Below are 25,781 nucleotides of genomic sequence, written 5' to 3'. Positions count from 1 at the left end.
GTTTTTATGTATTGGCAATATTCCAGCCGTCACCAACTGATCACATAGCAATGCTGGCAATGTATATCATGAAGTTTTTAAATGCCGGGAAATTTAACTTAAGAAGCTGTTTCGATGAGAAGTGCGGCATTTTGAAGTTTACTCAGCCATTCCAGTTTTCATGTACTACATATATTATAACTTATATTGATGAAAACCTTCATATGCATATTGGTCTCTTTTATTGATAAGGTCCAGGTTGCTATTGGGGCATGTTGCATGTAATTGTGACTTAATGTGATATTTACAATTATAATTCTTCCTGTGTTAAAGGAACAGTAACACCAAAAAATGAAAGTGTTTTAAAGTAATTAAAATATAATGTACAGTTGCCCTGCGCTGGTAAAACTGGTAAGTTTGCAACAGAAACGCTACTATAATTTATATAAATGAGCTGCTATGTCAACACGGGGGCAGCCATTGAAGCTGGGAAAAGGAGAAAAGGCACAGGCACATAGCAGATAACAGATAAGCTTTGTAGAATATCATGGGGTTTTATCTGTTATCTGCTAAGTAACCTGTGCCTATTCTCCTGTAAATGGCTGCCCCCGTGGCTACACAGAAGCTTTATTATATAAACTATAGTAGTCTTTCTAAGAAAAACACACCAGTTGTACCAGTACAGGGCAGCATTACATTATATAGTAATTACTTTTATACACTTTAATTTTTTGGTGTTACTGTCCCTTTAAACTTGGGGCAATATAAGAGGTTGTGGGTGGGATCCCCTTTCTTGCCAACATACATCAAGGACAGGATATAGCTTCCCTTGGAACTCTGTTTGAAAGGCATATAATGGTATGAGCTCATCTTGGCTGTCAGCATTGTAGAAGATTAGTTCTCCTTTTTCATAATCCAAGAAAATACCAATTCGCTGGGGCCGGTTGGTAACGGGCAAACACACACTTGGGGTTGTGAATGCTTCATAAATTCGACCCTCTTTGAGCCCAATTAACCACGCTCCTGCCTCAGGTGTTCGAATCAGTTTACCTTTACGACTAACTGTGCCCTTAACAACACCAATTCTCCATTTTGGTTTGGTCCCAACAATCACTTCCCAGTAATGTTTGCCTGTGGAGAATCCACGTGTTGCAAGAACACAACTGCTATAGTCAAAGCTTTCAGGGCTGCTGCCTCGACGACTGGCGAGTGAACGGCACTGCACTACAGTGTCTCCCTTAGACAACTGCAGAAAGGGATGTGCAGTAAGAGGGTCCAGCTTTAAGATCTCTGGAGCTATGAAAATGAGAAGTAATAGACAGCTGAAATATAGAACATAATGAAAAATCTGAAGTTTTAGCCTTGTAATATATGAACCTCCCAGATACATTGTTTATTATCTTTTTGGACAGCATAAAAGACTGCAGCCCATGTGAAGAGGCACCAAATTAGTAAACTGAACCAAAAAAACAATTAGTACATATATGTATGGCTTTCCCAGTTGCATTAGGTGCAATGTGACCTTCCACATAATATATTGGATAAAATCCAGCCCTAAAGTTGTTTTGTTAGATATCCCCACAGCTAACCTATATTATTAAGCCAGCATAAAGCCTGTGGATCAAATTAGTGTGTCACTATAAAAGTGTCGCCCCGTTCAATATATAGCTGCTGATCAATGGGCACTAGATTTTAATAACTCAAAACCATCACAGGAAGGCTTCCCCAGCTCAGGTTAGAGCTATGCTTCTGTACATAAGAATGGCATACATAAAATTGTTTGAATGTATTAAAGCAATTCTTAAAATTGTCCCTAAGCAATTAAAGAAGTGCCTTAAAGGGGGCTTGAGGCTGAAGATTTGTTGAGGAGAATCTTTAAGAATGGTAAATTGGGTTAATCTGAATCTTAAGAGTGGTTGGTACATTTTGTAGCTTTAGGAGCACAAAATGATAGTGGCACCGCATAGTTACTAATAATTATTTAATATTATTTAATTCTCATGATGTTCCTCACCAGGTAAAATCCTTCTTTGTAGCCTCTTCCATACTGTGAGCTTGATGTCGTCTTGTCGGAACCCAGGCTTGAAAGAGACTGCATTGTAAGATGCATCACTACTACCAGGAGGAGGGACCTGGGAACTTAAGTCGATAAAGATTTATTATGCTTGCAAAAAACACTATCATTACCATTATCCTCATTAAGAAAGTTTACTGTAAAGCCCTTACCTGGAAGTCACAACGGCATAGTTCTGTAATCAAAAGTAAATAAGATAATTTTAAGTGGAATGATATGAAATAGTTTTAGAGCACAGAATAAGTCTTATCAACTAAAGATTAACATTACTTTTCATCACATGAAAATAAGTATTCTTATTTTGCTCTATGGTAGGTTTATCAGGGTGTGACTTAGCATATGGGATTTGCTTATTAATCTGGATTATAAAGTAAAAATTACTGTATACACAGTTGAAGTATGACATGTGAGTTACAAAAAGTTACAAAACACTGGACACACTTGCATGGTTAATGGAAAAATTGCCATCATTTTGCGATGATTCAGGAAAACTGAGACAAAGAAACAAACCGTATATACTCGAGTATAAGCCGATCCCAATATAAGCTGAGGTACCTAATTTTACCTAGGAAAACTGGAAAAACTTATTGACTTGAGTATAAGCCTAGGGTGGGAAATGCAGCAGCTACTGCTAAGTTTCAATAATCAAAATAATTACCAATAAAATTACATGAGGTATCAGTGGGGTATATGTTTTTAAATATTTATTTCAAAGAAAAACAGTAAACTAGCTCTGTAAGTGGAGAAGAGGGTCAACAAAAACAATATGGTATCAACAATAATACCATAAGAGTACTACCCCCTTAGCTCAATCAGCAACCAAGCTAAACCACAAAGAATATAGAATATGCAGTGCAGTGTGTAGTGCAGAATGGGAAATGTGAGGATGGTAGATGAAGATGAATTTTCATCTGGAGGGACCCATGGCACCCGACTCAACTATAGGCCGAGGATGACTTTTTCTTCTTCGTGGCTTTTCAAGACTGATCAAATAGTAGTCATAAAATATTGAAAATTAAAAACGCACTCCAATGCTTACGAAGAATAACTGAAAACAACAGTATCAGCCTCAGTGCAGGTACACGCAGAAGAGTGTAGGTCTGCCTGGAAAATGTGAGCGCACCCATTTTTGGGACAACCTATACTCTGCTCCATTGTATTTGAGTGAACTACTTTTTATCACTCGTTTCCATACATCAGTGGCAATGATTTATATCCCTTACTCGAATGAACTGCAGGTGGTTCTCGTTTCCAAGACTTTCAAGCTCCCTCTCCCTTGCTTGCACCATGTTTAGTATCTCATTTTTGTTCTGAAGCTGTGCTTCAATGGAGCTGTTGATATCTGCAGCCTTCTTGGCTACTGACTGTAGGAAATGAGCCTCTTCTTCTGCAATATATTTTTGCAGCTCTCGGAATTCTTTGCGTATCAGGCGTTGGAAGACATCTGACTCATTCTGTTAGGTGAGAAAACAGATGCAGCATAAACATACATCTTTCACTTTAGTCAATATGGCAGTATGTCTATCATCTATGCCCTGTACCCCAAAAAAAAACTAAACTTAGTCCCAGTACACAGAATGTTGACAAAAAAATATGCTAATGTTCAAATCCATTATGCAACAATTAATTAGCATAATCTATTTGTATTTGATTTAATATGAAAACTGTTTACTCTGCTTTCCATGCACAATAAGTTTGACTAATTCATTTTTTTTGTTCAAGTTCACAAGTCATCAGTTATTAGCTGCAATAATATCTTCAGCACAAAATGGGAAATTTAAAGGGTAGTATATACCATTTTTCAATGAGCTTAATGATTGCGGCTTGAGCTAAACATACATTTTGCCTATTTTTTAAATAAATAAATGTCTATATTTTTTATTTCTTGCACTTAACAAAAAATGAAACTGGTTTCATTTTTATACTTTCTGGTTCTGATAAGCAGAGGAGAAGCTAATAGAATACCGTTCTTATATCAATAACATCTATATTTTAAGAAATATATATATCAAATCTTTAACATCCTTTAGTGCAGATGGGTAGTTTTAAAAAGCAGGGAGACAGGGATTTTTCCATGACAAGCATTTTTTTTGGTGCAGGGAACCAAACACAGGAACTATACCTGGAAGTTAAAGACAACATGGGTTTGAGACTTTTGTTAAATAGTCCATGGTCACAAATATTTAATGAAATCTTATCTCAGCCTCTGTAAAGGACATTCTCCAAGGACGTATGTCTGTCAGTGTGACTAGCTGTATAATCATTGTGTGCAAAGCTGTGTGTAGATGGGTGTGTATTTGTGTCAATAAATAAAAAATACAGAATGATCTCACCCTACTCTCACCCCACTTATCCAGCAGAACAAAAAGAATTGAACTGATTTAAGCATATCTACTTTATTTATTAGTAGGTGGCAGTTACTCGTGTATATATTCATTAAAATGAATGGCTCTAATTATTTGCTAAATTCAAATGTGAATAAAGAGCGTCAGAATTATTATTACCTATTAATATTTGTAAGTTTTGGGCTTGGTTACATGGTCATGGTCACAAACAATTAAGGTAGCCATACACGCACCAATATTATTCATTTCATAAGATAATGGTGAGAGACCCATGGTGAGGTGGCCAATATCGGTAAAATTCTTGGATATCTGTTGTCTTATCGATTTTGCAGGACTGAAAATTTTGATCGAACATCATAACATTATTGCTGTCATCAGATGAGGTTGAAAAATTCCTTTGTTTTTACCTGCATTTGACAATTCAGCTTTTAAGGTTAGTAGAGTGGATAAACAATCTATTCCAAACCGCATGGTCACAAATATCTCTCTTATCCCCTGTGAAGGACACACTCCAAGGACGTCTGTCTGTGTGACTAGCTGTATAATCATTGTGTGCAAAGGTGTGTGTAGGTGGGTGTGTATTTGTGTCAATAAATAAAAAATACAGAATGATCTCACCCTACGCAAGTCGTATCCAGCAGAACAAAAGAATGGAATTCATTTAAGCATATCTACTTTTACTTAATTCATTAAGCATAATTAGTTAGTTACTCATGTATATATACAGTATATATATATATATATATCAGAAACATCTCTTCATATTCTAACACAGGCTAATTAACCCTTCCACTAATCTGAGAGTAAGTTTCTCTTTTTTGCAGTGACTTGGCAACATTGTTGCAGAAAGGAAACATTGTTGGCAGACAGCACTGCAAACTGTAGGTGGTTGACTTTAATAAAGCACCTTTTCCATAATAAATTTAGTCATTTTTTATTCTGGTCAGTTTGCCTTGTATCTGCCCATCTAAATTTCTGTGGTATTCTTCTTCCACTAGCTGAACGTTTGAACCTCATGGGGATACTGGTGAGCACATTAACAACGTGGCATTATCAGTTTTAATTCACAGTATGTATATGTCATTATAAATTCCCTTAAAGGAACAGTAACACCAAAAAATTAAGGTGTATAAAAATAATTTATATATTATGTACTATTGCCCTGCACTGGTAAAAGTTGTGTGTTTGCTTCATAAACACTACTACAGTTTATATAAATACCCTGCTGTGTAGCCATGGGGGCAGCCATTTAAATTGAAAAAAGGAGAAAAGGCACAGGTTACTAAGCAGATAACAGATAAGTAGCATAGATTCCCATTGTATTCTACACAGTTTATCTGTTATCTTCTTATGTAACCTGTGCCTTTTCTCCTTTTTTCAATTTAAATGGCTGCCCCCATGGCTACACAACAGCTATTTCTATTAACTACAGTAGTCTTTCTAAAGCAAACACACAACTTTTACCAGTGCAGGGCAACATTACATTATATTTTAATTATTTTAAAACATTTTTATTTTTTTGTGTTACTGTTCCTTTAACTCTCCCTTAATTCCCTTAACGAGTGTAGGGTAATGTAATAGTAGGCAATGGTAATCAGCAAAAAACAGCAGCAGCCAAAATAACAGACAGACTTTCACTGATAAACAGCAGAGAGGTGTATTTTCTACTTGATGGCAGCAGCAGTCAAAGACAAATGTCAAAAAGGGTACTTTTTAGTCTACTGTATTTCAACTGGCTTACAAGCACCCATAACTGATGCCAATTGCCCCCATTCACTTAAATGGGAAACACTGGAAAGTGTAGGTGTATATCATTTTTGGTGCCAAATCACTCAAATAAAAAAATATGGCTATTTCACATGGCTGACAAAATGTTTCATGTGACGTTTCCGTAAGGGTTGTAGAGGTTTCCCAAAAGATAATATAACAAAACCGTAACTCACTATAATGCGAGTCTTGTTGTTAATGAGTTTGCTGATATGTTCCTCCAAGCTTTTCCTCTCTTTTTGCACCTCTGTAATCAAGGCAGACACCTCCTCCTGTAAAATGGTATGTCAGAGTGTAAGCTTTGAAAAAATATTTAAATGTTCTTATTTAAGGTGTTGTTGCTTACTAACAAAACTAAATTGCAATATCAGCTTCAAACTATGATACTATCGTTAAATCCTGGGAACCCTTACCCTAATTAGTAAAAACAGTAAAAGACTTAATGCAATCTTTAAGACCTAATACTAAGGTAGTAAACCTTTTTTTCCCAATTGTACAGCTATGGCAAATTGTAAGACTCCTTGCTTTTTTTGTCTCTTGCAGGGCTGCTTTAAGGAATAAGTAAACCTTTGTTTTAAAATCTTTAAAATTACTCTGTACAGCCCACAGAATAGCATACTTTTCTCCCTGCATCCAGATTTATGTCATTTCTTTATTACAGCCAGTTCAACTAAAGCTCTTTTACTGAGTTCATTGTCTATCATGAAGCTCCGCCCCCTCTTGTTTTTTGGGCACTCCTCTCCAATTATGATGACATCAAAAAGGTGCCTACTGCGCATGTCTGATTAATTTTAGTTGGAACAGAGGCGGTGAGCATGCCCAGAAGGCACCTCGTTGGAGAGAGAATGAGTACTTACAAAGCAAAAGGGGCAGAACGTCATGCTAGACAAGAAAGTCTGTAAAAGAGCTGCTGTTTAGCTGCTTGCAATAAAAAAATTAATAAATCTGCATGCCGGGAGAAAGGTATGTTTTTCTGGGGGGTTTTAAAATAAAAGGCTTACTTATCCTCTAAGGTACTGGTAGGAAAAGGGCAAAGATCCATCAGTGGGCACCCACAGCCAACTTCATTTTATGGTTTCTCATGAAAACTTATGGACTTTAATTTTTTTAATTTTTAACTGAAAAAAGTTTTTCTCATTGAGTTGAATAAGGAAATGAGTCTTTCTCATCTAACTGAATCATTCCCTAAGCCTTCAGCAGAGGGGGCAAAATTGTCCTTAAAAAAAAACTAAACTTCTTGGTTGGCACAAACAAGATCCCTCCACAAATGGATTTATAAAAATATATTACAGAATGTTGTTCTAAGGACATGTTAGGGCACATAAGCTGTGTTTATGGGAACAATATTCTTTCTATTTTTGCAAATAGTGGGGTACTATTTGTGCCAGCCCAAATCATATTTTTGTGGATAGTACAATGGCAAAATCTTATTCTCTGCAAAATTCATCCCCTTTAAGTCTTGCTCTGATGAGTTTAAATTAAACAGAAATAACATTATTTTGAAGAATGCATTTTACTTTCTAATCTAATAGGAAGATCTATATATATTTACCTTCATTCTGCTGTATACACTGGTGAGTGGTGTGATTTGGTGCTGACGATGCTCACCAATAGTGCCACAGAGGCCACAAATAATTTTCTGATCTTGTTCACAGTACAAACTCAAAGGATTATGGTGACTTTGGCAGGATTCGGCTGCAGTTTGTTCCTCATTCAGCTTCTGCAGAGTCTCAATAAGATGCTTAACAGTCACATTGGGTGGAGAGGAACTACAGTCCACTGCCTGTCGGCACACAGGGCATAGCAGGTGAATTCTGGATTCTGCCATAAGACCCCACAAACACTCCTTGCAGAAGGAATGTCCACACTGTAACATCAAAGGTTCCTTAAACACTTCTAGGCAAATGGGGCATGTCAACTGGTTCTCCAAATGTCTAATGTTACTAGCCATCGCCGCTCCCCAGACCTGTAATGCAACACACAACAAATTTCAGGTTAACAATGGTGAAAGTTAATTGTAAATGTGTCTTCTGCTATCCTTGAACAAAACACTGCTGTACAGCATACTAAAATTGTTTTTAAAAGTTATTTCTAATATTTCAACTTAGAAAAAAGAAGAAGATATAAATAGAAGATAATAAATGTCTTACAATCTTTTAAAGGGGTGGTAAAGCTTTCAGTTAACTTTTTGTTTGTTATTGAATGCTCTATTTCTAGCAACCTAGTCCTCATTATTTATTTTTTATAGATTTTTCACCATTCTCTTCTACATCTTTTCAGCTTTCAAAAAGGGGCCACTGATCCCAAAAGCAAAAAAACTTGTGCCCTGTGAGGCTACTATTTAGACCCTTTACTATTTGTATTCCAGTTTCTCCTTTAAACCTTTTTATAGTTGTTAAAGTAAAGAAGACCCTAGCAACCAGCTGCTGAAATTCCAAACTGGAGAGCTGCTGAACAAAAAGCTAAATAACCAAAAAAGCACAAAAAACTGCTTTAAGGTACCAGTGGGCCCACAGCAGTGTTCCAATAAATTTTCTATAGGACTACCCTCAAGCAGGGGAATTTGAGTACAGCAAGGCAGGAAATATAGAACAAAAGTCTGTGCATACTGAAATAAACATGAAGTCCAGGTATTATACCAGCCTGTACCAACCGTGTGGGAAAGATAAACAAAGTCCAGCTTTTTATTAAAAATATATCCCAACATTTGTTCTAATAGAAAGTAAAATAAATGTTAATGTTGAACTCTTCCAGCTAATTAAAATTAAGGGTCTGCCATTTTTGGGGATGCTTCATTCAAAAATTATAGCAAATGAAAGTCTGATGGTGGACCCCCCAGTCCTGGTGGGCCCTGAGCAATTGTCCTTTTGCCCATGGAATGCCCTTCCTAGTGATGTTGTGATGGCAGATTCTGTTAATGTCTTTAAAGGAGAAGGAAAGGCTAGTAAAGAGTTAATCTCAAGCTGCAGGCATACCTTCAGTTCTCTCAATAGTGCCCTTAAGTCTCCCCATACTTCACCTGTTCAGATGATCAGAAGCTAAACAGGAAAAAAAACGCTGAGCAGGGTAGAGAAGATTCCCATAATGCAACGCTCCTACCCAGACTTGGCGACTTGGGACTGTAGGCGGCACATGTGCATACAGCAGGAGCGCCTGGTTGCCTTGGCGATGCAGCGACCGGAGAACTCTGTGACATGCAGACCCGGCAGGTGCGGGGAGCGGTGGAGGGTTTGTGGCAAAAGCGGGGAGCTGGGGGGGTTTGTGGCAGGAGCGGGGAGCCGGGGAGGTTTATGGCAGGTGCGGGGAGCCGGGGGGGTTTGTGGCAGGTGCGGGGAGCTGGGGGGTTTGTGGCAGGTGCGGGGAGCGGCGGAGGGTTTGTGGCAGGAGTGGGGATCGGAGGGGGGGCTGGCTTGTGCTTTTCAGCAATAGCATCATTTTTATTTTATTACATTTTTATCTTAATTATTACATTTGAAACAGAAAATTTGCCCTCTTTGGGCTATAGGTTGTAGATTCTGATTTTTCTTGCTTTGGAATTCAAATTTATGTGTAAATTTAAATGTATATACATTGATCTTTTAAATGTTTTAGTATTTGTTTAAATTGTGGAGGATTTTTTCAATTTAAGAAAATAACTATTCTAGCAGCTGCAGTAATTAAATAAAGCTAGTATTAATACTGTCAGAACTTGAGCCGTTAGACCTTTATCTAGATTTCCTTTTGTTTGTTGTATATCCAGCAGAGAGAACTGAGAAGTTAATTTAGTTGTCATTTTCAGATTCTCAACTAAAATACCCTCTGTCACAATTGTTTTATTTTTGTACATTTAATAGAAAATGGAGCACATTTGAATTTTGGACACTTCAGACATCATGCTCTATTAGGCAATCTGGAAATTTATTGCTAAAATGTATACAAAAATATAACCGGTGTGAATACGCATTCAGTGTTAATCTCCTTATCTATTCTAACTGGATATGTTTATTAAGTTTGTTTATTGACTTAATAAGAAAGAATTGAGTGGCTTCTCAAAATGTGAGCATTTGGCTGAAATCTTTTCCAAAAACTTGTTTTCTTTATATGCAGATTAACACATTTACTGATAAATGTTGGAGTGGAAAACAATTATTTGCATATTTTTTCCTAAAGCTAAAGCATTTTTTTTGTCACCTGCACGGAGGTAGCATAAACCATTATATCTTACAGCAACACTATAGAAAGTTTTAAATAAATAAGATATTTATCACTTAAAAATTTGTTTTTTGTTGTGCTCTTTTTTGTACAAAGTCTTTTAATGGAAAAGTCATTTGAGACAGAAGCTATGTGAATAGCCCAAAATGGTTTCTTTTCTGTGGTGATATCACTAGAAACTGTTTATGATATTAAAAACTTTACCAAAAGAACTGCTTACTTTGCAAAGCTCACAATACTGCTAGTATTATAGCAGCTAAATCATTGCTCTTAAAACCCTGCCTACACCCAAACTGCATGTAGCTTCAAGACAAACTATATTTTTCCCAATTACTTTTACTAAAACCCTGACCTCCCCATCATGCCACAAACAGAAAAAACTAACAACACAACATACAGGCAACTGCCAAAGAACTATTTTATAGTAATCAATATCTAAGGTTCAAGAAAAATGTATGTATTTGTATCTTTTTCATAGATCAGCTACCTATGCATCTTAATGATACAGCAATGCAAGCAATAGATACTACGAGGCTGAATGTTAGCATGTTTGAGTGCAGCCCGCACACAGCCATTTAAAGGTGAATTTACAGATGGATAAGCAGCATCAAGCTTTCATCAGTAGTTTAAGACATAATACTTGGTCTATTATAGGGCTACTGTACGTTTAAATGAATACAGTGAGCAGCTAAGTACCAAAGTGATTCGATTTAGTGAAATTTAAGTTATTTATGTGTTTCTTCAAAAAGCAGTGTTAGCTTATTTAAATGTATAAATGTGTTTCTTCAAAATGTAGTGTTTAAATTTGCTGTGAGGGCCATTGCCTACAAGATTGGATATAAATGTTTGGGTTTCACCTGCGATTCTTTCAACTTGCTTATATCCAAAGGTGAGACAGCGGTAGGTAAAAAACATAAAAGTATACAGGCTATTCTTGATACATTCTTTTGCCCTTCTAACATCTTTATATTTACTGCTCTAAGGTACATACCTGATGGCTTCTTCTGAGCTGCCAATGTGTTCTCGTGGAAAAAGCTGTGTTCTACTCTGTGCTGTCTCGGCTGCTTTCTTATCTGTCAGTCATGTGACTGCTGTGTTTAGTTTACTTACACTAGAAATACAAAGGACATCAATGGTTCATTTAATTAAAAACAACATGCAACTCATACCCTGACGTTAAGGGCTAACTAAACATAAAATATGTATTTTATAATATTTATCATACCTTCCACATGGAAAAACAATCTAGGACATTCCACTAGCAACAAAGCAGAGATTAGAGGGAAAACATAACCCCACTTTAAGCTAATTCAGTTGAGCTTATGTAAAAAAGGTGCATAAACACCTGAACTTCCAAAAGTAAATATAAATGGTTTTTTTTTGCACAGACATACCTTATTCCACAGATTGAAAGGAAGCATAATGCTCATAGGAACTATTTCCCAACCCAACTTTGTAAAGACTGTAAGCTTTACAGGGCAGGGACCCCCTTTTTTTACTGTGTCTCATATCACATGGCTCTCTGTGTATTTATAATTTTGTATATTGTAAGACTGTATGGCTCTGCGTATTCTTGCAGTACTTTATAAATAAAGTTATACATACATACCTCCTTAGTGTCACAGTTTCGTGCAACCCTTGTTGCTTTTCGAAGTGATGGATTCTATGTGTAAAGACTCTTCCGGTTATTGTGCCTAGACTTAAGGTAGAACTGGGCTCCGCAAACCTCTCTTTTCAAGCTGTCCATATGGCATCCTAATTCATTCAAAGGGTGACTCGACATTGCATAGCAGGACAACACTTTTGCTATGCACTTTATAAAACCCAATAGCTATTTAGACTGCTTGTTGGCTTATCAAATTAATAGAATATATTTTGGAGCGGCACAGATACTCCTATCATTTGAGCCTTATACACACAGCTGACAGTGGGAGACGTGAGGAGCCTTGCTTTAGCGCCCACCATTTTAAATTGCTGCTCACACTCTAACTAATTAAACAGAGGGCAAATGGTCTCGAACAGTTATATTATAAAATAAAAGGAGAATAGTTAAACTTAAAGCCAAAAATGAATGGAAAACGGAAAAGGGAAACAGAATAAAATGAACTCTGACAAACTATATCGATGGTTTTAAAAAGTTAATCTAATATGCCTTTAACACATCAATAATGTCCCATGTCGGAACAGATAATGGCTAATGTAGTAGCCAATCTTATAACATCTACAACTGAACTCACAATTAATAAAGCTATAAATAAGCTACAGTCCAAATTGGAGATGTTAACCAACCAAATTACTGTACATCACATGACAAAGATATTAGGGGAAAGGGTAACAGCGATACAAGATGATTTCCTTCCACTTGAAAATCTCAATAATACAACAAAACAAAAGCAATTCAAGTCAAAGAATTGCAAAACAAATCTGAAAATGTGAGGATAGGTCCTGCAGAAATAACCTGAGCTTTGTGGAAATACCTGAAACATACAAACATTTTGGCAGAATTAATCACCATCTGGTTGGTGAACAGGCTTAGATTATTGAATGAAGTACAGTCTATTAAAATTGAAAGAATACACAGAATATGACCTTTCCAAAGAAAAACCACTCTAGCCTAGAACAGTGATTGCAAAGTTTTTAGACTATTTGGAGAAAGCAAAGATTCTACAAGAATACAAGAAACTGAATCATTTGGAATTAGAAGGTCAGACAATTAAAATTTTCCTCTTGTCAAACAAAAAAAAGGCTTTTACCAAGTTCTGCCAAACATTACACCAGTAAGGAATTACATTTACTATAAATTCCCTAGTTAATTTAAACACTTTATTATGAAATAAATTTTCATTTTATTATGAAACTGGAACTTAAACAACAGCCTCAGTCAACTACGTCTACAAGAAAAGAAAATTTCAGTTCAATTTCAACATGTTCCTCAGGAACCTTCACTAATTCCACTTTTAGGAAACCCAAATAGACAAGAAACAATAATCTAGATCTTATTCTCCATTGAAACTATCTTCTTACAACAGCCATATCCAAAATTCAGAGGAAGAATCTATGTTCTTAATGTTTTTCCTGCCTAATTTAACGTTTTAAATATCCCACTTGATTACATCAGTGATTAAGTGAGTTTCTAGTCATTATAAGTGAGGTTTATCTTTCAGAGATAAATTTTACTCTCTTAGGTTAAGGAAAAAGGAGGTAGTATACATTTAATATTTGTGTTTTGCTTTTTGCTTGCTCTTCACTTGCTTAATGAATTATTTTATAATCAATTATTATCTTACTTATTGTTCACTATTGTTTCTCTTTTATATTCAAACTGCCATGACTATAACTATTCTATTTTTTAACTCTTGTATCTATTTACATTAACCAGTTATGTACTTAATTTGACCACAAATGTACTTCTACATGCACTTCTACTGCTTATATGTGCACATATAAATATACAAAAATAGACAAATGATTTCTTGGAACGAGAATACTATCCCCATTAATATAGTTTTAATTTAGGAGATCCATTTGTCAGATAAATTAAGAAAAAAAGTTGAGGAGACAGTGGGTAGGTGAGGTGATGTATTCTCCAACTATCCAAAAGATTGCAGGATTTGCAATATTATTAAATACAAACTTAGATCTAATTAAGATAATTGGGGTAGATATACCCCAGACGTTCTTTTCTTCTGAGCAACTTGGAATCTTTGTTCAATATACAGTCCAAATGAGAAGAAATCCGATTTCATCATTTCAAATGATTAACAGAAAGAGTAATTACATTACTTAAAAAAAACTAATAGAAGGGGGAGACCTAAATGAGGCCCATAGATGGTATCTAGACAGTATATGCATCTATTAAAACCAACCCATAGAAAACCAAAAATTTGAACTGAATTTTTCGATTCCACTAACCTGACTGGTACATGGAGATTTTTTAACCCCTTTTTGTCATCTAAGGATTTAGGATCTGCTAAATAAGGTAGCAGAATCTAAACTAGGTCAATTTACATAATCAGATCATACCCCTGTTTGGGTTAATGTCAGTAAGTTCTAAAATAGTAAATTCTTGTATCCCTTGGAGGTTCCCCATAAAATTAGCCCCTAGACTTAATTTTCTAATCTATTTCATACATTAAATTATTTTGGTTTCATTGGGAATTGTATTGAACTCTTAAAAAAAACTATCTATTCATTACCCAAAGCTCAGGTCCTGGCAGCAGGAGAGATCTCAAGCCCCTTTTTTTTCTACAAAGAGGTACCGGACAACGGTGCTCCCTTTCACCTCTCTTATTTGACCTCTCTGTTGAACCTTTGCTTAGATTTTTGAACAATTCTACAATATTCCATGGCATACCAATTCAGGGTAAAAAAATAAAGTTCTCTGTGTTTGCTGATGATATGCTTCTAATCATTAAAAAGAAACAAAATCAGTTTTGCAAATACTTAATATTTTACAACATTTTTGGGGTTTGTAATAAACCCAGAAAAGTTATGAATATTTTTGGAAATATCCCAAGACATTCTTAAGGAAGTTAATATAACTTGGACAAAATATAGCATTAAATATTTGGAGTTATACTCCTAGTTGATTTATTTAGAATGTATTATCTCAATGATCCTCCTCTTATTAAAACCATTAAGTCCATGTGCTCCAAATGGATAAATTTCCCTTTTTAATATTGCAGCCTTTTATAAAATGCTTATATTTCACAAATTTATCACCTTCTTCACTTGCCATTCACTTGAATTGAACTCAAAATTGAAACAGCCTAAAAATTTGGGGGGACTTAATATTCCTGATCATTTTATCTTGCTGCTCTTTCGAGATATTTTGTTGATTAGCTATTTTTGCTTATTTTTCAGAGATTGGCAAATAAATATACAAATCTTTCAACTGAGATTTGTCCTCATAAGAAAGTGTTAAATGTATTAAAATGTCTCCATAAACCATGGAAAAAATACAATTTGGACATCAAGCAAAACCCTCTATACAGAGATACTATCATTACATAAAAATTATTGCATAAATGTGATAATGACAATTATTTATATCCCCCTTTCCTACCTATGATTTGGAGCGTACATTCTGATTCATGTGCCAATCCAAGCTGTTATCAGGATTATACTACATTCAGCTTCTAGAAATTCAGGACCAAATGTCAACAGCACACACACATCAATCAATTTAAATTTTTTTTTACTGATGTGAATTCCATGTTGGATGAGAACTGGAAAATGAGCATGATGCATATCTTCAAACTGTCTTGATTTTCGCGCGACAGTACCGATTTTAACAGCTCAGCCCGCAATACCGGATTCTTATTGAAAAGTCCTTTATTTCCCTTTGATCTCCTTCACTAAAGGCCAAAAAAAAGATACAACGTTTCTCAAACTTAATTAGATAAGTAGGCTTTTAAAAGGGAGCCCAGAATACTCAACACCTGCACTTAGATACAATTGTAACTAATAAGATAAACAGGTTTCCTTGGGGAACTGAGACTTGCATCTTAAAGGGCAATTTCACCTTCATTAGCAAAACTATAATAACACATAAACCAAGGCCCCAGAAATGTGTTCAAACTTTACATAACCTGCCAAATGTTGTATAATGGGAGTGGTAGTTAGGAGTATGGTCACAAAAATGGGCGTGGTCAAAATATTTGCTGCGCTTTTGTCCCTCTTTACATTTTTCAAATGTTGGGAGGCATGCTGATGAACAAAATATTAGGACTAAAACACAGCAAAAAAAAAATCAATTTAAAAAATATCATTTTAAAGGATGAAGAATTTAATTACATTCATGTACATACTTAAGGTTGTGCTATACTTTTACAAAGATGGTCCTGGGGGTTTAGCCTTTACAAATGAAGCAATTAGTTATTCATTTTCAATGTTTAACTTCTTTGTTTCTGTGTATTTATAGGACTGCCCCCTCTGATATTTAGGATGCAGTGTGCAAAGTGCAAAAAAAGATTGTAATCACCATTTTTTTTGCACACTGCAGACTGCATTGCGGAAGTTGCCACAGGCCTCTGCACTCTCCCTCCTCCCCAGCTGCAGTCTTACCTATGGTAGGACGCTGATCAGCGGGTGGCAGGCAGTGGGTGTGCAGGAGGTGGTGAGTGGGCAGGACATTCGATATGAGTATTTCTTTAAAACTGGTGTTGGATTTTATCCATTTGATGGCCCATCTAAGCAAAATTGTTATTTATCATTGTCAAAGCTTTCAGGACAACCTAAATAATAATAAGGCTACTAAATGCCAAAATAAGTCTATGAGCACTGTTTTATTTTAAGTTTCCGTTGTTTGCTTTGTAATTCTAATTGCTCAGCTGAGATATGTTCAGTTAGATTAATCAATCAATCAATCAAATCAATCAATCATTCAAATTAAATGAATATGACTATTGATGATTATTGATTAAATTAAATTACTTCAATTATATTAAAATATAATTAGTGCATAAGGCCCAAAGATTTGAGGGGAAATCTAACTTGTTAAACATCTTGTCCCTCAAAATAGAAAAAAAAAAACCCTCTTGTTAGGGCTAAAGTTTATTGCCTATAAAATACTTTTGAACATATGAACATATGTGTTTAACCAGAGTTCAGAATTGTTACAATAAAATTATATTTTGGCAAGTCCGCTGGGTCCAGGATTCTGTACTATGTGTATATTGTACTATTTTGAAGTGCCTGGTTTGAACTATATTGGTTGCCTGCACACACAAAAAAATAGTTTTCTGATACTATTAGTAAGTTATTCAAGTAATTCATGTATATATTTACCATTACTAGAGTGCCATCTTGTGGGTAGTGAGTGGTGATTTTTGTTGATTATTTCTCACAAGCTAAAAAGTATTTATAAATATGTCAGATACGTAGAAAATTGGTTTAATTAACTCTCTGCCCACTGGTTGTGTTAGCAGCCTCATAGCACAATGCATTATATATTGCATTGTTATATGCAATTGCTAATATTAATAACAATTTTTCTTAAAACATTAGGAAAAAAACTATTAGAAAAATGCCTACAATTACTATATGACAAAGGGTTCGTAAAGCTTTTTTTGAAAATGCCTTTTTAAAATAAATGCTGGTCTTCTCTTGACCTGTAAGACCTAAGAGCTCATTTAAGATTGCAAGTAAAGTGTGCAAACTGAAACTGCAGACCCAAGTTGTCTCTTACCCACAGTGCAGTGTTTCTCATAATTCCAGCCTAAATAAGGCCCAGAGGAGAAGATGTGCCTGATGTGATTGTGTCTGATGCGTCAAAATGCATGCAGTTGCTTTTGCACTTTGATGCAAATCAAACACTATTGTGCTGAGAATGCTGTTTAGTTGGGATTATTACATTTTCTGGTGCTTGGTGCTATTATTATGTCTGTGTGTAATTCTTACATGCAAGTATGCTGCATCTATTGATGCAGGCCGCTGTCCTGGAGCTAATGCTACATTTGAGGCATCAATAAGCATACTAGAACACAATTCTAAGCAGAAGGTGGAAAGGTACCAATGGCACTGTGCACAACTATGCAGAAGTTAAGGAAGCAGCTTTGGATGCAAGGAACATTAATAAATGGAGCTGATTTAAACAATAACTGTGGCAATATTGGCACAACCACAATGACAGTTGCAGGTTGTAAAGCAGTTCTTTAGAGGTGGCTTTTGCATGAAGATGGAGCCATGTTAAAAAAAGTTTTTATCTATAATATATCAGAATATTTTGAAGACAAGAAAAACTAAACCCAATGGTGGGTGTTAAGTTGTTATGAACCCCCCAGTTAGTATAATGGCTAATTTTTGACCAGTGTGCATCTCCAACAATTAACAAAGGGTCCAGGGTACTGTGTGATATCTGTCCTTCTTGCCTGAGGGACCAGTTAGTTTGCAACTCTGCAAGTATATGTCCACCATAAGACTTGAAGTATAAACAAACCAGGCTTCCCACAGCTGCCAGAGTCAATAGACATATTTACAAAAGACTTGCCTCTGGACTGGCAGCCTACAGAAGTCTCTGTTTCAAAAATGAGCACCTGCTTTGAGGCAACAGGGAGCAATATCAAAGGGGTTGGGGAGCAACATATTGCTCATGAGCCACTGGTTTGGGGAACACTGCTCTAAAGAATCACATATCAATGTCATTTTGATGCAGTGTACTGGAAATTATGCAATTGCAACTCCAAAAATTACCAGTGCAAATGTGTTTCCACCGAAACACTAGAAGCACTGTCTTATTGTTCCATGTGAAAGAGATAATAGCCTGACCCTCACAGGCACAGGCAGGTTCCAGACTATTATTATCTACGTTAATGGAACAGCAATTACGATAATGCTGTGTTCCACTGCTTAATTCTTTTTATTAGCATTCAGGTATGGTTTTCCACATTATTGAAGGACCCTGTCTCTAGAAAACCCCAGATCCCATGCAAACAAAAAACTTTGTACGGAGCAATACCCACACTGCTGTTTAAAAAATCATTGTTCTTTTATCCAGTCTCTTTAAAAGCATATTGTGCTCATACAGAAAAAGACCATAAGCTTGACGCAATTCGTGGTACCCAGAAAACTTTATTGTGAGGGGCCTCGTGATTTCTGATGGCGGCCCTGCTGGTAGTCCATTGAAGGACATTTTAATTTACAGGTTAGAAAGAGGCAGGCAGTCAAGTAAAACAAGTAAAAAATGAAGACTAATTGCAATTAAAATCGCTTAGCTGAGCCTCTGCACCAGTGCTTCTGTTTAGTGTTGGGCAACATTTTTCACCAGGCATAGATTTGCGGCGAATTTCCGCATTTTGCCATTGGCAGATTTTTTTCGCGAAACAGGCAACAAAATTCCCTGCACAACTGAAAATTGACGCCTGCGTTAAAAAAAAATTGTCACCCGACATTTTCACCGTTTCACGGATTTTCCACCGTTTCACAAATCTTTTGAAAGATTTGCAAATTTTTCGGCGAAGCAAAATGAGACAGATTCGCTTATCACTACTTCTGTTTGCTAAAAACTTCACCAGCCCAGGGTAATACTGAACCACTTTTACAAATGTGCAGAATAGCAAAAATCTGGCTTTTAGCTTCAAAGTTTCAAAGTTCAGCCTTTCGCTCACACTGTGTATGCACACAGCCCACATCTTCCTCAGGGGATCCTTGGGGGAGACAGAGAAAGATGGTAACGTTTTCAGGTAACAGGAGCATCTGCCTGGGGCCTTGGGCAAGAAATTTTAATCAACCCCTGTGATTACCTTTTTCCTTTTCCTTCTACTTTAAAGTTTCTGGTTTTTAAATCTAATTAAAAAATTTTTACACAAATGTGAGCCTGATCCTACATTTTTATTTCGTGGTTCAGTCTTTATGATTTCCTATCTGATAACCTTGCAAAAAAATACTATTTATTATGTTGTGTTGAAAAACCCAACATACTGTTTTCCGACTTCAGCTTATTCTTCCACTTCTTCTTATTCTTAGGGGCTGATTTACTAACCCACGAATCCGACCCGAATTGGAAAAGTTCCGACTTGAAAACGAGCATTTTGCGACTTTTTCGTATGTTTTGCGATTTTTTCGGATTCTGTACGAATTTTTCGTTACCAATACGATTTTTGCGTAAAAACGCGAGTTTTTCGTATCCATTACGAAAGTTGCGTAAAAAGTTGCGCATTTTGCGTAGCGTTAAAACTTACGCGAAAAGTTGCGCATTTTTCGTAGCGTTAAAACTTAACGCTACGAAAAATGCGCAACTTTTCGCGTAAGTTTTAACGCTACGCAAAATGCGCAACTTTTTACGCAACTTTCGTAAAGGATAGGAAAACTCGCGTTTTTACGCAAAAATCGTATTGGTAACGAAAAATTCGTAAAGAATCCGAAAAAATCGCAAAACATACGAAAAAATCGCAAAGTACCGATCATTACGAAAAAAACGCAATCGGACTCCATTCGACCCGTTCGTGGGTAAGTAAATCAGCCCCTTAGCGTCCCCCATTTTCTAAAAGCTACTCCTCCTACAGTTTTAGGGGTACAACACCCAAACTCTCCACACTTCTTCGCCCTATAGTGGAGCTTGTGCTTTTCTAAGCGATCCCGCCCCCCGTCGTTTTGTGGCTCCACTCCGAACACCCCAATTTTTCCATTGACTTTGACAGGGAAGATTTTCAAACTGCTGCCACACTTACAGCTTTGAAGCTACACCCCCCAGACTTGAATAACATAATCATGGGGTCACCCCGAATGAAACAGCCATTCAACAGACATTTTTTGGATGACCCAAAGTGGGAGGGGCCAACAACAGCCAATCAAATTTCACCCATTGACTTTAATGGGGAAATTGAAACTGCTGCCAATCTTACAGCTTTGAGGCTACACTCCCCAAACAGGCTGATCCCACAGTCATGGGGTCAGCCTGAATCAAAATATGATGATTGTTGGATGCCCAAAAGTGAGCGGAGCTGTGAACAACCAATCAGATTTTACCTATTGACTTGGCAGAAATTCAACCTGCTGCTATTCTCACAGTAATAACACCAGGGTCCCCAAACTTTGCAGAGTTATGCACCAGGTAACTGCGGTTTAAGTTTAGAAATGTGGGCAGAACCACTAACCGCCAATCAGATTTTACCTATTGACTTTCAATAGGAAAATCCAACCTGCTGCCATTCTCACAGCATTAACACCAGGGTCCCCAAACTTTTCCCAGTTGGTCACTAGGGAGCTGCAGTTTTAGTTTTGAAAAGTGGGCGGAGCCACCAATAGCCAATCAGATTTCACCTACAGACTTCATATGTGCAGTTTTTAAACTGCTTTCATTCTTTAAATATTAATTCTAAGGTCCCCAAACTTTGCAGACCTAGTCACCAGGTAACTGCAGCTCAGAGTTAGAAAAAGTGGGTGGAGCCAATAACAGCCAATCAGATTGTAACTATTGATTTTCAATGGGGAAATTCAACCTGCTGCCATTCTCACAGAATTAACACCAGGGTCCCCAAACTTTTCACAGTTTGTCACTAGGAGACTGCATTTTTAAGTTTTAAAAAGTGGGCAGAGCCACCAACAGCCAATCAGCTTTCACCTATTGAATTTTATTGGTTTGATGCCAGGGTTCCCAAACTTTGCACAGTCAGTCACTGGGTTAGAAAAAAGCCAATCACATTTATTTCAGTGGGGAAATTTTAACTGCTGCCATTCTCACATGTTCAATGTCAGGGTCCCCAAACTTTGCACAGCTTGTCACTGGGTGACTATGTTCCAAGTCTAGAGAAGTTGGTGGGGCCAACAACAGCCAATAAGATTTCACCTATAGACTTCATATATTTAAATTTAAACTGCTGCCATTCTTTAAATATTAATACTAAGGTCCCCAAACTTTGCAGAGTTAGTCACTAGGTAACTGCAGTTCCAGATTAGAAAAAGGGAGTGGAACCACCAACTGCCAAAAAGATGTCACTCTGACATCTCAAGACACTCTGAAATTTAAATTGCTGCCATTCAGACACTAAAAACCAGGGTCCCCAAACTTTGCACAGTGGCTTTTACTATATAGCTGTGGTCCAAGGAAAAAGTGGGCGCAGCCAACAACAGATCAGATTTCATTTAGTGACTTCATGTTTTTCAACCCAATATGAAGTTTGTTCTCAAACTTCCCTTTCTAGTTTATAATTGCAGTTATGTACATGTAAAATATCTTCATGGTTTTACATGGTTTTGTAATGTGATTGATTTATTTCTTGATGTTTTCTGACATTTTTTATCAGTAGCCTAAATAACTTGTCATCTGTCTGTTGCAATAAGGGTATATGCAGACCTTTCTTGGCTGGGGGCCTTATGCAGACCATTCTTAGCTGGGGACCCAGTGCTAGGGGATCCAAAAGGAAGGTTGCATAAACCTGCAAATATTAGTTATTGCTCAGAAATGCTTGTATGTATGCATATACAAAATATTGCACACTGCCACCTTTGACTAAAACTATCAAAGCCAATGAGGCTTAATTTAATATCGATATAGATGGTATGTCATGGAGATAAGTCGCCCACAATAGTTAAGATTTATTGTGGGCGTCTAATCTCCCTGTTTGCCACTTCCCTTAAGATATAGTGATCCGTCATCTGCAGGTAACAAGCATTCTGGATAATAGATTTCATACAGGGCCAGAACTAGGTAAAAGAGGCATGCGCAGAGTGGTTGTTGTGGTGGTGGTTGTGTGGGGATGGATGGTGCTAGGTACATTGCTCTTCTGTCTGCCTAACCCTAGTCTGGGCCTTGGGAGAAAGACAGGATCTGGTCTCTGGCCCCTGCAAACTTGTCACCGCATGGGGAGGGGGACAGAATCCGAGGCCGCTTTGCACAGGGCACCCTTCCATTTTGCCCTGGTACTGGTCCCATACCTATAATTGCTTTTATAAATTGCATAGGATTTTTTGTAATTTGTTATTTAATAATAGGTATTATCTGGATCTATTAACAATATTAAATATAATATTACCTTTTTGAGTAGTCAGGGGCCACATTCAGAACTACCATCAGGTCTCCCTAAGGACCCTTTAATTTGTTTGCCTGCAAGCAGGAGGTCCTTAGAGACCCCTTGCTAAATAATAAAAATGCTGTTTGCTCCTTGGTCTGAAATGCTTTGCCTCTAAAGCAGTCCCAGCTGTCCCCATGATGAAGGTCTAGACATACAGTACATGGGGCCCCTTAAATTTTGCATTTGGCCCATTATTGCTATAATGTATTTAGTGCAACACATTTTTAAGAACTAGTAGAAAAAGTTTAAAGAAAAGTAAAAATAATACAGGAATATTTAAAATATGTTCTCCTGAAGTGTTTATATCATTATAAACATTATATTTTTAGGCATGTAGTGAAAGAGTAAGTAAAGATCATTTTGTAGGTAGCATGCACTTTGTAAAACTTTTAGAAACTGTCACTACAGCAACTGCGTTTTATTTGTTGGCAATCATGACCTTTGGTTAAGTAATACTTTCTCCTGTGTGTCCTTGCAGAGAGCTGGAACAATAAAGCCATGTGGTTGGTGATATAATTACTTTGAAAAACACTGTGACTTGAACAGGAATTTCATTTGTTTTTAGCACATATAAACAACATACACTATGCCCTAGGTGTTCTAAAATTATAATGAATTTAGTTTATTAAAACCATACAGTTGTAATTTTCAAAAATATGTTTAACATATGAAGGAAAAAAAACATTTTATTTCTAAATGACACTGTTTAAATAGTAAATAATACGCTCTACCATTTAAAATTGTATTCTTGAACCAACAAATGTATTTTTTTAGTTGTAATATTGGTGTGTCTACAGCCATCTCAATGCATTGTGCCTGAGTCTGAGCTTTCAGAAGGAGCCAGTGCTACACATTAGATCTTTGCAGTAACCTATTGTTTCTACTACTCCCATGTAACTGAAGTCCCAAGCCAGACTTGGATTTCTTACAGTTGAGTGCTATTTTGATATCTGGGATCAGCTGCTGGGGGGGGGGGGGAGGGAGGGAGGGAGGGAGGTGATATCACTCCAACTTGCAGCTCAGCAGTAAAGTCAAAATTCAAAATTAAGTATTAAAAAATCTGTTTTCAATGCAGGATTCTGCTGGGGAAGCTCTATTAAGTGATGCATTTTTTAAAAAAAAAAAAAAAAAACATGTTTTCCCATGACAGTATTCCTTTAAAAATATAATATCAGGGAACTATTGTATATGTGAGTTTCTGTCAAATATACATGCACTGTTCACCCTATTTTTGCATCCACTATTGTCAGCTGCAAATCTCTGCATCTGTTGGTCCATTTGGGAGTAGGAGAAACAATAGGTCACCTGAAAGCAGTTATAATGTGTAGCACTGGCTCCTTCTGAAAGCTCAGACTCAGGCACAATTCACTGAGATGGCTGCCTACACACAGTATTACAACTTAAAAAAAAAATACATTTGTTCGGAAATAAAATTTTAAATGGTAGAGTAAATTATTTGCTATGTAAAGAGTGTAATTTAAAGTACATATACTATAAAAATCCTGACAAAATGCATTTAAGTATCATTTTCTCACAAAATGTCCTTAATATATTGTTATGAGTCAGTCAAGAGAATCTAGGGTCTCAAGTGAACGTAAACCAAAATAAAAGCACCCAAACCTGCCACCTGGCACGTACCACTTATTGCAGTACAACCTGGCAATTAGGTTGTTGTCATTATAGTCAATAGGAGGTTTCCTTAAAGGAGAAAGAAAGTCAAAATCTATTAAGCACACTATTAAATATTACTACTATTGCTGTGTAAAAACGCTATATTCCTGGCTTGCCTAATGAAAGATTTACAGAGATACACATACTAGAACTTACATACTTGTTTCAGTGAACGGCGCCGCCATCTTGTCCAGCGTGTCTGTATGGGCTGAAAAGCACAAGCCAGCTCCCCGCTCCTGTCACAAAGATTCTGCAGCTCCCCGCTCCTGCCACAAACCCCCCAAGCTCCACAAACCCCCCAGCTCCTGCCACAAACCCTCCGCCGCTCGCAGCACCTGCCCCCCGCTTCCCCCACCTGCTTGTCACAGAGTTCGGTGACGCTGCGTTGCCATGGCAACTGGACGCTCCTGCCCTGTGCGCATGCGCCGCCTGCAGTAACAAGTCGCCAAGTCTTGAAGGAGCGATGCATTATGGGAATCTTCTCTACCCAGCTCAGCGGTTTTTTTTTTTCTGTTTGGCTTCTGATCTTCTGAACGGGAAGTATGGGGAGACTTAAGGGCACTATTGAGACAATTGAAGGTATGCCTGCAGCTTGGGATTAACTCTTTATTAGCCTTTCCTTCTCCTTTAAAGTGTTGTCCTGGTAGCTAAGCTACTAACCAGTTAATGTTTTATTTTTCTCTATTTTATTTTCCAAAAAATAGGCACTAAAGAGAAACATGAGAAATAAATAAAATCTCTAACTAGAAATTGTAATTGTAAATGTTATGTTAATTACAAAAACAATGGAGACACACTATTTAGTATGTGTGCTTAGCTTTAATTTCTGCATTGTTTGGAAATCCTGTTAAAGTACTTGATTTCAAAGAAAAGGACAAAGCAAAGTCTCAATTATTTATTGTTTAGAGGGGTTTGCATTTCAAAAGAAATCAATGATTTGCCCAGGGAGAAACCAAACACTGTATGATGTTTTGTGCTTTCAGGGCCAGCCAGTAACAAAAACATGCAATACAAAGCGTTAAAAAGCATTTTTGAGATTAATTAAAATATGACTCAGCCAGTTCAAAGGTGACCTTTCAACTGCCCAAACCTGTCATTTGAAGAGCCCTTATACATGGCTATGTATCACTGCATGGCCATGGCTCAGTTTTGTCAGTCTAAATGTACTGTACAGTAGGACAAATTGCAAACATGTTTTTTTTGGTCTATGACCTCCATTCCACTGCCTATATTTTTTCTTAA

The 25,781-nt window shown here is 36.8% G+C and overlaps 1 protein-coding gene across 1 annotated transcript; it reads right to left on the bottom strand.

The window, feature by feature from the left end:
* Positions 1-722: 722 nt before the first annotated feature.
* trim50 (tripartite motif containing 50) lies at positions 723-13,971 on the bottom strand. The gene is made up of 7 exons (XM_018094261.2): positions 11,348-13,971; positions 7,718-8,131; positions 6,342-6,437; positions 3,277-3,507; positions 2,206-2,228; positions 1,994-2,118; positions 723-1,275 (listed from the first exon to the last, which is right to left on the bottom strand). The coding sequence occupies exons 2-7, from the start codon at positions 8,114-8,116 to the stop codon at positions 728-730; spliced, it is 1,422 nt and encodes a 473-aa protein (XP_017949750.1). The 5' UTR covers positions 8,117-8,131; positions 11,348-13,971; the 3' UTR covers positions 723-727.
* Positions 13,972-25,781: the final 11,810 nt, after the last annotated feature.

Source organism: Xenopus tropicalis, chromosome 5 (genome assembly GCF_000004195.4).
Source record: "Xenopus tropicalis strain Nigerian chromosome 5, UCB_Xtro_10.0, whole genome shotgun sequence".
Lineage (NCBI taxonomy): Eukaryota > Metazoa > Chordata > Amphibia > Anura > Pipidae > Xenopus > Xenopus tropicalis.
Note: the sequence above shows the minus strand (reverse complement) of the source record. Positions and strands in the feature narration are given on the sequence as shown.